The 13,866-nt window shown below is 37.8% G+C and overlaps 1 protein-coding gene across 1 annotated transcript in view; it reads left to right on the top strand.

Annotated features, from left to right (window-relative positions):
- Tmem30a (transmembrane protein 30A) overlaps positions 1 to 13,646 on the top strand; it is a 33,925-nt gene extending 20,279 nt beyond the window's left edge. The window contains exons 4-7 of the mRNA XM_070010687.1: positions 5,014 to 5,101; positions 6,373 to 6,522; positions 7,554 to 7,760; positions 11,052 to 13,646. Coding sequence (XP_069866788.1) covers positions 5,014 to 5,101; positions 6,373 to 6,522; positions 7,554 to 7,760; positions 11,052 to 11,245 — 639 coding nt within the window. The 3' untranslated portion in view covers positions 11,246 to 13,646. The remainder of the gene's footprint in view (positions 1 to 5,013; positions 5,102 to 6,372; positions 6,523 to 7,553; positions 7,761 to 11,051) is intronic.
- The last annotated feature ends 220 nt before the right edge of the window (positions 13,647 to 13,866 follow it).

Below are 13,866 nucleotides of genomic sequence, written 5' to 3' on the forward strand. Positions count from 1 at the left end.
TGCTAGGTGCCAGCAGCTCAAACCTATAATTCTAACTACTCAGGAGGCTGAGACCTGAAGATCATGATTCAAAGCTAGCTCAGGCAGGAACCTCCATAAGATGTTTATTTCTAATTAACCCCCCAAAAGCTAGAAGTGGATCTGTGGCTCAAGTGATAAAGCACTAGCCTTGAGCACAAAAGCTCAGAGACAGCACCTAAGCTCTGAGTTCAAGCCCTAGGACTAGCACAAAAAAATTCAAAAAGCAACAACTGTCTGGACTGTTGAGATGTATAGATTGTAGAATTCTCCCAAGTTTATGTGTCAGCATCTGCAAGAGTGGAACTTTAGATTTCTTTTTTTTGTTGTTGTTGTTTTTGGGGTCTGGTTGTGGGGCCTGAACTCTGGGCTTGGGCGCTGTTCCTCAGCTCTTCAGCTCAAGGCTAGTGCTCTACCACTTGAGCCACGGCGCCACTTCCGGCTTTTTTCTTTTTGTTTGTGTAGTGCTGAGGGATCTAACCCAGGGCCTCATGCATGCAAGGCAAGTGCTCTACCACTGAGCCACCTTCCCAGCCCCGGAGCTTTAGATTTTTAAAAAGTCTCTTTGACCAGTAGCTGGTGGCTCATGTCTATAATCCTAGCTACTCAGGAGGCTGAGATCTGAGGATCATAGTTTGAAGCTAGCCCAGGCAGGAAACTCCATGAGAATCTTATCTCCAGTTACCCCAGAAAACCAGAAGTGGCACTGTGGCTCAAGTGGTAGAGCACTTGCCTTGAGCTGAATTGCTGAGGGATAGTGCCCAGGCCCAGAGTTCAAGCCCTCCAACTGACCAAAAAAAAAAAGTCTCTTTTGTGCCTTACCTTAGATTTTTTTTTTTTTTTTAAATTTTTTATTGTAAAGATACTATACAGAGGGTTACAGTTACATGAGTGGGGTAATGAGTACACTTCCTCTTGAACATTGTTACCCCCTCCATTGTTTTCCCCCTACCATCCCCTCCCTCCCTCCCTTCCCCAAGGTTCTTTTTTTTTTTTTTTTGATTGTGATTAAGTGATTACTTAATTTCCAGAAATTCACAGTATTGTGGAATAATGATGCTCATTTAAAGTCACAAGTTCATTCTAACTTTCCTGGAGCAAATTGTCTATCACAGTCTGTAATATATAACGGTGCTCATATGTTATATACCATATATGTGATCAGCTGCATGGGGATTTTTTTAGATTCTTGACTGTAACTTTTCATAGTAGTAATCAATGCCTAAGTATTTTATATTATTGTTGCCACTGCAGCAAACATTCAGAAGCCCAGAGCAGTTTAGAGTCCCTTAGAGTTGGTGAACTTGCTGTGCCAGAATGAGCCTTAGGTTATCCAAACTGTTTTCATTGTTTCTAAAGAAACTAAGGAATACAAATAATGTTTAGAGACTTTCTGATATGCAGAGTTTAGATAAAATCTATAGTATTTTTCATTCATAGAGGATTTACTCCATAGAATCCTATTTTTGTATTCAGAGGAGATGAGATGATTAATTATTGTGAGACACACTGAGACCCCCTAGACCTATTTGGATATTTTTATTGGGATTGTAGATTGGGTTTGTCCAAAGACCTAGAAATACTGGTTGATTTGAAATTTATTTATTTATAATTTTTTTTCCTCGTTTTTTTTTTCTCCTTTATTTAGATACTTGCTTTCTTTACTGAGGGCAAAGGAAGACTTATTGTAACAAAGCCATAGTGGTGGGCTGGGAATGTGGCTCAGTGGAGTGCTTGCCTAGCATGCATGAAGCCCAGGGTTCAATTCCTCAGTACTACATATACAGAAAAAACCAGAAGTGGCACTGTGGCTCAAGTGGTAGAGTGCTAGCCTTGAGCAAAAGAAGTTCAGAGTAAGCCCCGAGTTCAAGCTCCAGGACTGGCAAAAAAAAAAGGCCATAGTGGTCTCTAAAATATATAACTATCACATCCCTATTGTAAATCTTCTCATAGCATATTAGCATGTAGACTAAAAATACCAGGATGTTCTGACCCAGGCATAAGCCTCCAGTTGTATCATGTTCCCGCTTGTCAAACTCTAGTTGCATTCACCAAGATTTCCTCAGAAATGTCAGGTTCTTTCTTCCAGGCATGTGCTATTCCCTGTGCCTGCTGTTCACATGGCTGGTGCTTACTCTTGTTTTATGATGCTTTTTTTCCAAAGACAAACTTTTTGTAGCAGTTTCTCCTGCTCTCATTATAAATCACTCCCATAGCATTCATGACATGTAGTCTAATTTGTGCACACATAGTTCTTTATTATATTTTCCTAACTTCACTGTAAGCTAATAAACTAAAGGAGGATGACTTTCATCATTTTACTAAATACCTGGGGGTACTGCTTGGCACATAAAAGGTACCTAATATTTTTTAGATGAATATAGACTTTAAAAAAAAGTTTTTATTGTTACTATAAAGGGGTTACAGTTGCCAACAGTACCATGTTGGTACATACCTGTAAGCCAAGCCCAGTCTGAGCTGTATAATGAGTTCCAGGCCAGCTGGGCATGTGTAGTGAGACCCCACTTCAACAACAACAATAAAACCCTAATAATTTAGCTGGTAGAATATATTTGCCCTAATGTGAGTTTATATTTAATAATAACCTTTCCTGCTGGGCTGGCTTTGAACCGTGATCCTCAGATCTCAGCCTCCTGAGCAGCTAGGATTACAGGTATGAGCCATCGACGCCCAACTTTAATAACTTTTAAAACATACTTTTCATCAGTTTAGTCAGAAAGCACTAAGCCCATTGTAGATTATCTATCTTCATGGTCTTTATAATGTTGATGGTTTGGGTGGGTGGGGGGAACACTGAGAAGTCGGATATAGAAGAGATGTTTTAAGATACCTGCTATTTGCTCTCCTGTTTTTTCTACTCATCTAGTGCCTCTTCAAATCTAAATTTAGTGAATTAGATACAAGTCAGGTTTGGTCAGTAGTGAAATGATCCTAAAAGGTATATAATTCAGGTCTAGTTAGTTTCATGTTGCGATTATCTTGGTCAGTTGTGTGTGTAGAGACATGAACTATGTGGCTTGGAGTCCCAGAATGTCTTGGGCCTACTCCTGACCATAATAGTACACCTCTAGCTTAACCCCATAACCACCCCATCTCCTTGAGCCCTTCATAGAGACTAAATCAAAACCAAACATGGAGGACAGGCAGATGTTCTGCCTCAAGCCTTTCTGTTCCCACAACACCTGGATGTGTAAAGAATGGTATGGGCTGGGAAGGTGGCTCAGTGGTAGAGTGCTTGCCTCGCATGCATGAGGCCCTGGGTTCGATTCCTCAGCACCACATAAGCAGAAAAAACCAGAAGTGGTGCTGTGACTCAAGTGGTATAGCACTAGCCTTGAACTGAAGAGCTCAGGGACAGCACCCAGACCCAGAGTTCAAAAAAAAAACTTGTATGCTTCAGGAATTTGCATTTGACTCTTTGTTACCCCCCCCTCCTTCTTCCTCTTCCTTTCCCTCTCCCTCTTCATCTCCCTCTCCCTCTCCCTCTCTCTCCCTCTCCTCTCCTCCTCCTCCTCCTCCTCCTCCTCCTCCTCTTCCTTCTCCTTCTCTTCCTCTCCCTCTCCCTTTCTTGCCCTTTCTTCCCCTCCCCTCCCCTCTTCTCTCCGCCTCTTTCCTCTTTCCTTCCTTCCCTCTTTCCTTCCCCCTTCCCCCTTCCTTTCCCTTCCCTATACAAGATTTAATCCAGAATTAGAAAATGTAAAATTAGTTTGGCATATACCTTATAAATTAGGCTCACTTTAATCAGAGGAATTGTTTAAAACCACTATAAACTCGTTTCTCTGCTTCCCTTTATTTTTTATTCTTACTTTTATTTTGATACTTTTTGTCAGTTGTAGGGCTTGAACTTGGAGCCTAGGTGCTGTCCCTGACCTCTTTTGCTCAAGACTAGCTCTCTGCCACTTTGAGCCACAGAGCCACAACACCACTTCCAGTTTTGAGTTCACTGGAGATAAGAGTCTCCTGGGCTTTTCTGCCTGGGCTGACTTCAAACTGCTATCCTCAGATATCAACCTCCTAAGTAGCTAGGATTATAGGCATAAGCCACTGGCACCCAGCTTCTGCTTCCCTTTATTATTATTTTTTGTACTTTTTTATTGTAAGAATACTGTACAGAGAGGTTACAGTTACATGAGCAAGGTAATGAGTACATTTCCTGTCGAGCTTCCCTTTATTATAACTGGATTGTTGGTTGATCATTTCATAATTTTTCTGACAGAAAAAGTCTGTGGTTGTGAGTTTGTCGTAAATATGAGAGTAAAAAGACAATAATTGGATATATGCTTATGTAACATTATATGCAAATAAATGCTGCATTAAAAAGGCAATAGAGGGCTGCCCGTGGTGGCCCTCACCTGTAATTTAGCTCCTTGGGAGGTAGATATTGATATGATATGATAGATATGATCAAGCTTCCAGGTCAGCCCAGACAGAAAGTTTGTAAAACCTAATCTCAGCCACAAAGGCTGGGATAGTGATGTGCACCTGGTCATCCCAGCTACACCAAGAAGTGTAAATGAGTATCCCTGTTCAGGCTGGCCAGAGCAAAAGTGAGCCCTCCCATCTCAAAAATAACCAGAGCAGAAAGGGATGGGGACATGGTTCAAATGGTAGAGCACCTGCCTAGCAAACACAAAGTCCTGAGTTCTACCCCCAGTATCAGAGGATGGAGGAACCCAAAAGATAATACAGTAATATTAAGGATATATTTTGAGTCAAGGTTAGCACTATTAATTTGGGAAGGGCTTGAATTAAGGAATTCTCATTTGTTGTAAGGCATGTAGTCTACCATTTGAGCCATGCCCCCAGTTCTTTCAATGTGTAGTTATTTATAGTCTGTTTTCAATACATACTTTCTGATGTATACATTACAAGTGGGAAAACACAGGTATTGAATTTTTTAATCAGTATTGAAGGAAACTCATAATCTTCCATATGCTGAGGTAATAATTTTTCTCTTTTTCTTCCAAAAACCAGAATCCTAGTAAGGAATGTGAACCTTATCGAAGAAATGAAGACAAACCCATCGCTCCTTGTGGAGCTATTGCCAACAGCATGTTTAATGGTATGTTAGAGATATCGATACAAATAAACATCATTATAACAATTTGAATAATCTTAGGACAGATTTGATATACGTATATAAGAATGAAATTGAGAAATTCAGCTTCAAGATGACTACCTGATTAGGTATTAAAGGAGGTTTGTAATGCCGATTAGGTATTAAAGGAGGTTTGTAATGCGTTATGACTCCCTTTTGAACATTCTCATCTTTAGAATAGATTTCTGTCTCTTAGTAGATGAAGCAGAGGAACTTTACTTCTTATTTCATATAAGAGAATAATAGCCAACCTGCCCTCCTTACTGACTTTGATTATTTATACCATTAAAAGGGAATTGTAATTGATCATTTAGAGTAGCATTGCCTGGTAGAAATATAACATAACTATAAATGAGAGCTATATAGATAATTTAATTGTTTCCAATAGTCAAAAGAAACAAATGAAATAAACTTAGTATTTTCTTTAACCCAATGTACCTAAAAGATCCTTTCGGCAACTTATGTAAAATACATATATATTATATATAAATATACATAAACATAAATATAATACTAAAATACCATATACATACATATATTATTAAATCATATTAACTCCCAAATTCTGATGTGGTCCATACACTTACAAAACATACTCGTTTATACTAAATATACTTCAAGCCGCAGTAGCCATGTGAACCTATTGTTTATATGTGCTGAAAGGGAAATGGATAAGCAGCCATGAGTTCTTAGCAATATTTTTTCTTTTTTGTTTTTGGTTGGTTGTGGGGCTTGAAGTCAGGGCTAGGATGATGTCCCTGAGCACTTTTGCTCAAGGCTAGCACTCTTATCACTTTGAGCCATAGCTCTACTTCCAGTTTTTGATTGGTTAATTGGAGATAAGAGTCTCCTGAAGACTTTTCTGGCTAGCTTCTAACTGTGATCCTCAGATCTTAGCCTGAGTAACTAGGGTTACAGGTGTGAGCCACCTGAGCTTCTGGCTTCTTATCAATGTTTTAAAAGGAATAAAAGAGTTGATTTACTTTGAAATTTTATTTAGGTTAATATTAAAACAATCACATTTCTGTGACTTAGATCTGTAATGAAGGGGAAGCCCATGTAGAATAATAAAGGGGCCATAGTGAATTCACATCTAAATGAAGAGCAGATGTGAGCCATACACTTACGTGACTTCTGTTTTAGGAGCGATATCAGAATCTCATTTCATGTAGAATAAAGCAGGCATTGTGGATCTTTAGTGGATATTAGTCATATTTTCCTTTTCTTCTATTTAGATACGTTAGAATTGTTTCTGCTTGCCAATGAATCTGACCCTGTACCTACACTTATTCCTTTGAAAAAGAAAGGTATTGCTTGGTGGACAGATAAAAATGTGAAATTCAGAAATCCTCCTGGATCAGGAAGCCTGGAAGAACGATTTAAAGGTAAAATATTTAATATTCCATTAAAAAGAAAAGTAGGAGTTTTAATGAAGTAGGTTAAATTTTCCCTGTTTATAGAGTTTTAGACAAATTTAAAATTTCTAAACAGCAACATTTTTTTCCTTGACTTCATAACCAAGTGAGTTAAATGTTTTAATGTACTTAAAATTCTAAAGGAATTGTTTGCTTTAAATCATGAGTCCAGTTTATATGGTATTTTAGGCTGTCAGCTATAACTTTTTTTTATTTTGCCAGTCCTAGGGCATGAACTCAGAGCCTGGGCACTGTCTCTGAGCTTTTTTTGCTCACAGCTAGCACTCTACCACTTAAGCCACAGCACCACTTTTGGCTTTTTCTGTTTATGTGGTACTGAGGAATGGAACTCAGGGCTTCATGCCTGCTAGGCAAGCACTCTACCACTAAGCCACCTTCCCAGCCCCTCAGCTATCATCTGTTAAAAACTAGCAAAATTGGGGCTGGGAAGGTGGCTCAGTGGAAGAGCGCTTGCCTTGCATGCCTGAGGCCCTGGGTTCGATTCCTCAGCACCACATAAGCAAAAAGAAAAAAGCCGGAAGTGGCCTTGTGGCTCAAGTGGTAGAGCACTAGCCTTGAGCTGAAGAGCTGAGGGACAGTGCCCAGGCCCAGAGTTCAGGCCCCACGACTGGACCAAAAAAAAAAAAACTAGCAAACTTTCTTTATATAAGTCCCCTAGTTTCAATCTAAATTTATTTTTATATTGCCTTCATTCACAATGTAGTATTTCTTAACATATTTTTTTTCATTAAAGTAATCTGCCTTTTCATATATATTCTCCTTGTTGTATTCTCTTTATTGGGATATCATCCAAATCTTTAATTTTTTTTGTTCAGTTCTTATAGGAAGAATAGCTTTTAACATTTCCTTAGAAGATAAATTTTTTATAATTTTGAAATTAAGTAATAAGATTTAGTATTGTGCATTTTAATTTTAATAGAGTAAGTTTTTATTGACCCTCTTAATATTTTGTTTCCTCATTCCCTCATCCACTCTTTAAGGGACAACAAAGCCAGTAAACTGGCTTAAACCAGTATACATGCTAGATTCTGAGGAAGATAATAATGGATTCATAAATGAGGATTTTATGGTTTGGATGCGTACTGCAGCATTACCTACTTTTCGTAAGCTATATCGTCTTATAGAACGGAAAAACGATTTACATCCAACATTGCCAGCTGGACGATACTATTTGAATATCACATACAGTATCCTTTTTTGGTTATGTATTCAAATTCATAGAGTTTGAAAGGAGTTTATGCAGCCATATCTCAGTTATGTGGCTTGTTACTGTGTGCTTTAGTTTGAATTTTTATGAGTATGTGTATGTACAAGATTATTCCTAATTTGTATCTTATAGAAATGTCTTGAATTTTGAATATTTTGTAGTATTTTCAAGCATATCATTTGGTAAAATTACTTAAAATATAGATACTTGCTTTACTATAATTGAGTTTAAAACAACAGGCAGTGAATATATCATACTGAGTAGACATTAGGAACATTGAGTTGTTTGAATAGATTTTTGGAAGGCTATTAAACATCAGCACATATGCTTATTCACATAAAAATAGGTAATAATTACTGATCTGTTCATAATATCAAAACAGTTTTATTACTAGAGGTTTTTGTTTGTTTATATGGTGCTGGGTATCAGACCCAGGTCCTTGAATGTGGTAAACATGCACTATCCCTAGCCTCTTACCTGTATTTTTGTACTTAATAAAACTTAGATTCACTTTCAGTACTGATAAGAACATATTTCATTCTTACGGTATGTTAATAGTATACTAAGCATTATTTTATTTGACTCAAGCAGTAATATGAGGTAGATATCCTTCCATAGAGACACGAATATAGGAGCCTAGAGTAATTAAGTAGCTGGCTGGGATATACAGGTAGTAATTAGAAGAGTTAGAGGGCATGGCTAGGGCACTGACCACCGCCATACTCTGTATGCCTATCTAGTTCACTTAGCTAGTTAGTCAGATCAATCCATGTATACATAGATACAGTTTTGGGGTTTTTTTGGGGGGGGGGAAATATTGGGCAGCTCCCTTTATGCTAAACAAGGTCCTTACATTTTAAATTTTTTATCCTATCATTAAATATACTGTAATGATTTCTAAATTTCCTTCCTTCCTCCCTCCCTCCCTCCCTCCCTCCCTCCCCTTATTTACTTGTTTGTTTATTTTTTGTGCTGGAACCGAGGCTTGGGCTCAGGGACTGGTGCTTTCACTTGGATTTTTTTTGCTCATGTCTGGAGTACTTGTGCCACACCTCCAATTCTGCCTTTTTGCCGATTAATTGAAGATAAGAGTCTCTCAGATTTGTCTCTCTTGTCTGGCTCTGCAATTTGATTCTCAGCTCTCCAGCCTCCTGAGTAGCTAGAATTATAGGCGCATGACTTACCAGTACCTGGCTCAGATTTTAATAATTTAAATGTTTGCTGATATTCAAATTGTTTATTTTCATAGACTTTTAATGAGCTATAAAATTTTGTAGTGGATTGGTAAATGCTAAATTAATAGGCCAACTTCAAATAAGGATTATTTTTGGATCCTAGATTCTTAATGTTGCACATAGGAACACACAGGCTCAATTCAGACCCTGATAGAAAGAACATAATCCTGAGGGAATAGCCAAAATAGAGGACAGCTCTAACACAATTAGCTAGATCTAGATGTAATACCAAAGTATAGCCTAATACACAGCATAGTAAGGGAAGCTCTTAATTAGAAGATGGTGTACATTCAGGAAGTCTGTAGCTGAGTCCCAAGTACTGGGAGAACTGTCAAGAAAAAGATATCTCAGCTGGGTGTTGGTGGCTCACGCCTGTAATTCTAGCTGCTCATGAGACTGAAATCTGAGGATCGAAGTTCAAAGTCAGCCTGACTTTTATCTCCAATGAACCACCAGAAAACCAGAGATGGTGCTATGGCTCAAGTGGTAGAGTGCTAGCCTTGAGCTGAAGAGCTCAGGGACAGTGCCTAGGCCCAGAGTTCAAGCCCCATGACCTACCAAAAAAAAAAAAAAAAAAGGAAGAAAATGATATCTCAGACATTGACAGGACACATTATGGGTCTCTAGGCCATCAAGATTTATTAAAATAGAGGTTGTAAGGTAGAAACTACTAGATTCTAACCCATCTTTTTAGGTTTGGGAGACAGAGATTAATATAGGTGTAAATGGTTATGTTAATGGAATGTTAATGTTGTTTTAGAGCTCCTGCTTTGTGACCCTGTGCTCAGAGCCCTCTCAGTCTCTTAAGGATACTTTTTTTTTTTAGAAGTTATTTTTGGTTATACTAGGGTTTGGACCCAGTGGTTCTCTAATCACTGTGCCATTCTCTAACCCTTTTTGCCCTGGCTGTTGTTTTTCAATTAGCCTTTTGCTTCTTGCCTGGGTATGTGCCCTGGTGTGATCCTCTTATTTATGTTTCAGCAGGTACATGTCTCCATGCCGTTTCTTCCACTGACATATAATTGCTTGACCTCTGTTGATGCTTGTCTGGAACTGAGGTCTTTCCAACGTTACCCTCTCACCTAGCCAAGAGGATGAGTGTGTACCAGTGCGACCAGCCGTTGGTTGAGAAGGGGGTCTTACATATATGCCTAGCCTGGCCTTTAACCGTGATCCAGTCTCAGCCTCTCAGACAGCTAAGATTACAGGGATAAGTCACCAGAGCCCAGCTCATGACTATACTCTCCCATATGTTCCTTGAGTTTACAGAGACTGCCAGTTTCTTGATTCTTCCTTTCCTTCCTCCCAACCTTCCACCTCTCCCTCCAAGCCTGTCATTCTGTCCATTTGGGCTTTACTGCTGGTTATTTGAAGTTTTTTTTTTTTTTTCATGTTACATGACTGTGAAGCCTTTAACTTCTGTTTAATGAAGGCAAAACTGCTGGGCGCCGGTGGCTCACGCCTGTAATCCTAGCTACTCAGGAGGCTGAGATCTGAGGATTGAGGTTCAAAGCCAGCCAGGGCAGGAAAGTCTGTGAAACTCTTATCTCCAATAAATCACCAGAAAACCAGAAGTAGCACTGTAGCTTAAGTCGTAGAGCACTTGCCTTGAGCTGAAGAGCTGAGGGACAGTATTCAGGCCCAGAGTTCAAGCCCCATGACTGACCAAAAAAAAAAAAAAAGGCAAAACCAACCGAGGAACTTTATAAACCTTAATTTGATTGTTTTGGCTTTTACTGCTTTAAAATTAAACTAATGTAATTTGCTAGATTGGGGCTGGGACATTTAAGAGCTCAGAGCTAAAGTGTTGCCTTGCATGTACAAGGCCTGGGTTTGATCTCCAAGGCTGTAAAACAAAAACAAAAGCAGAACAACAGCAACAACAACAAATGGTAATTTGTTAAATTAGCCCTTTAGATAACAGTATAATTTTTTAATGATTTGGAACTTATGAGCATATGTTATCGAATTATACAAATGTATGTTTTATGCATGAAATAATTAGAGATGGAAACATTTTCCTATACCCTCTTCAGATTACCCGGTCCATTCTTTTGATGGTCGAAAACGGATGATCTTGACCACTATTTCATGGATGGGAGGAAAAAATCCATTTTTGGGGATTGCTTACATCACTGTTGGATCCATCTCTTTCCTTCTGGGAGTTGTACTGCTAGTAATTAATCATAAATACAGAAACAGTAGTAATACTGCTGACATTACCATATAATTTTATATTCTGAAAACAGATCTATTGCATGTGCGTGAGGCCAGTCCTGTTCAACCTAGCTTTTGAATGCTGATGTCTGGTTAGTATGTCATTTTGAAGTTGGCACATAAGTTTTCTTTTTTAAAAGAAAATCTTTGTCCTTTGCTTCTTACCTAGAATGACTTACCAAAGTATTGGACGGGTATTATAAAAATTAGCTATATTGATCATATCAACACTGTAACTGCTTACATAGCATTCTGGTGTTTGCCTTTTATTGGGACCAGCCACATGATGCATAGAGCCTCTTTCAAGTGAAATGCGTCTACTGCTTAAATGTTTATGCTGTGTTAATAATATTATATTGACATATGATGTGTATATGTGTGCCCAGTGTGTGAAGAGAAAGGATTACAAGATGTATGAGTGTCATGACTTGATAACCTTTCACAATTCAGAATTAGGAAACGATGAAGACAGACCAAATCTAAATAAAACACTTCACCATTTTCTTGTGTCTTGTGTGAAGGCTTAAAGTGCCACCTTTGTATTCAAAGATGGTATCAGTCTATTCAATTTATCCATTACGTACAGGTTATTTTTTTGTTGTTAAGCTTAGCTTTGAATTCAAAGGACATGCTTGCCTCATATGGCCTAGAAATGAATGTTTATGTCTAGGGAGATGGAAAAGGTCTTGAATAGAAGAATTTCAAATGTGGCTGTTGGGAATCCCAACTCACTTGAAATGTTTTTATACCCAGTCCTTTCCCTTGAGGCTTTACACATTGTAAGGGAAGACAAGAACATAGGTGAGGTGGGTATTGCTTGACAGAGCATCCTCTTCCCTCTCAACTGTAAACCCCACATAAATGCTCAATGGTGTCCCATTCTTGTGTATTTAACATTAAGAAAATCACGTCCGCATTGGAAATACCTCAAGCTGTGCTTAACTGGCAGGTAAGTGTTTTTGGCTTAAGTACTAATATTATAGTGTACACATTTTTGGAATTCTAATTTCCTCTCTATTCAATTTTGGCATACAGGTCAAATGTGGATATGTATACATATTTTCTTTAGTTAAGATTGTAATTGTTTTGGTTAGTTTTCCTAAGATGTACTTTAAACAGATGTTCTAGAAATTTCCTACAAATTGTAGGGATTTGGATTATGTACATGATAAATTATGAAGTTATTTTCTACTAACTGGAATTATTTTAATATCCTTTATTGAATAAATGCTGTAATTTGTTTGCTATGGAACTTAATTCTTGAAGTGAATGTAAAATATTTTTCCATATGCATGAAAATGTGTGAATCAGATGACTCACTGAAATTTCTTTTTTATATACCTAAAGTAACTCATGTTTATGCAGAAGTATGCTTGCTTATGCAGGATTTGTAATGATTTCCTTCAGTTATATTTTCAATCAGAAGGTCTGGGTAATGTATCAATTTTGAATAATATCTACTTTAAAAATGATATAGTTCATAGTAGAAATGTGCCACAATTGTTCAGTTTTGTATAACACAGAATTCAGTTAAAAGAACTTGTAATTCGTAGTAACTTTTAACTTCAGAAAATATTGTTGCATGAGTTACTTGATGTATGGTTACTCTACACTTTGTGAGTACATAGACTGTTCCTTACCTAAAAGTAGTCTTCTTTTTTAATCTAAAAAGTAGTCTTTTTTTGTCAGTCTTTTCAGCATGCTTCTTGTTGTTGTTTTTCTGTTTTTCTTTTCGTGAAAATTGTCTCTTGCACATACCAGTTTTATTTTCTGGAACAGTTCATGAACGGAGAGAGGTTTTTTCCAAGCTTTCCAGAGAGGGACTATTATTCTCCACCTCTTTTCTAACCAAAGGAGCAAGGATTCTGTTGAGGAAGAGTGAAAGCACTCTTCCCACACTTTCACATCTGTGGAGATCGTGGACTCTTAACACAGGGCAGGAGTGTGGTCTGTTTGCCAGGACATAGGTGGCCTTTGTTCTCACCTGCCTCCCGTTGTTTGAGCACCAAGGGATGGCTGTGGAAGAAAGTGGTCTCATATAGTCTCTGGGAAGCATGGGAAAAAAGGAAGACATTTATTGCTGATTATTTTTGTTTTGGAAACACTGATGTCATATTCGTGTATCACAGTCTTACATTTTAACCGAGGTTAAGTAGAGAGCTGGAGAGAAATGTATCATTTGTCAGGAAATATTTTGACATGAAATGTCTCTCAGTTGAAGGAATTATTCAATAAGTAAAAGCTAAGACATTTTATTGGTATTATAAGGCAGTTGGAAAATAAACTGGAAAAATAACTGTACTACCTAATAATCATTTAAGAAGAGTCAAGTAATACGTTTATAGAATAGTAAAGTTAACATCCTGCTAGTATGTTCTGCACTAATAAAAATGAACAAAATTAATTTTGCTATACTTAAGTCTCAATGTTGTTCCTAATGGGTAGTACTCAGTTTTAAACGGTCAGTGAGTATAAGTTTTAATTTATGCATTGATTTGGTAAAAATGTCATTTATTTAAAATTAATTGTTACATCTATATTAGTCTCTGACATGGCAAGACTTATAATACTAAGGAGCATCTGTTATTATCAGGGAGTGGCCAGATTGTTCCCTGAAGATAGATAGACTGGCTA

The sequence above is a fragment of the Dipodomys merriami genome, unplaced genomic scaffold, assembly GCF_024711535.1.
Source record: "Dipodomys merriami isolate MVZ:Mamm:240054 unplaced genomic scaffold, mDipMer1.0.p SCAF_8, whole genome shotgun sequence".
Lineage (NCBI taxonomy): Eukaryota > Metazoa > Chordata > Mammalia > Rodentia > Heteromyidae > Dipodomys > Dipodomys merriami.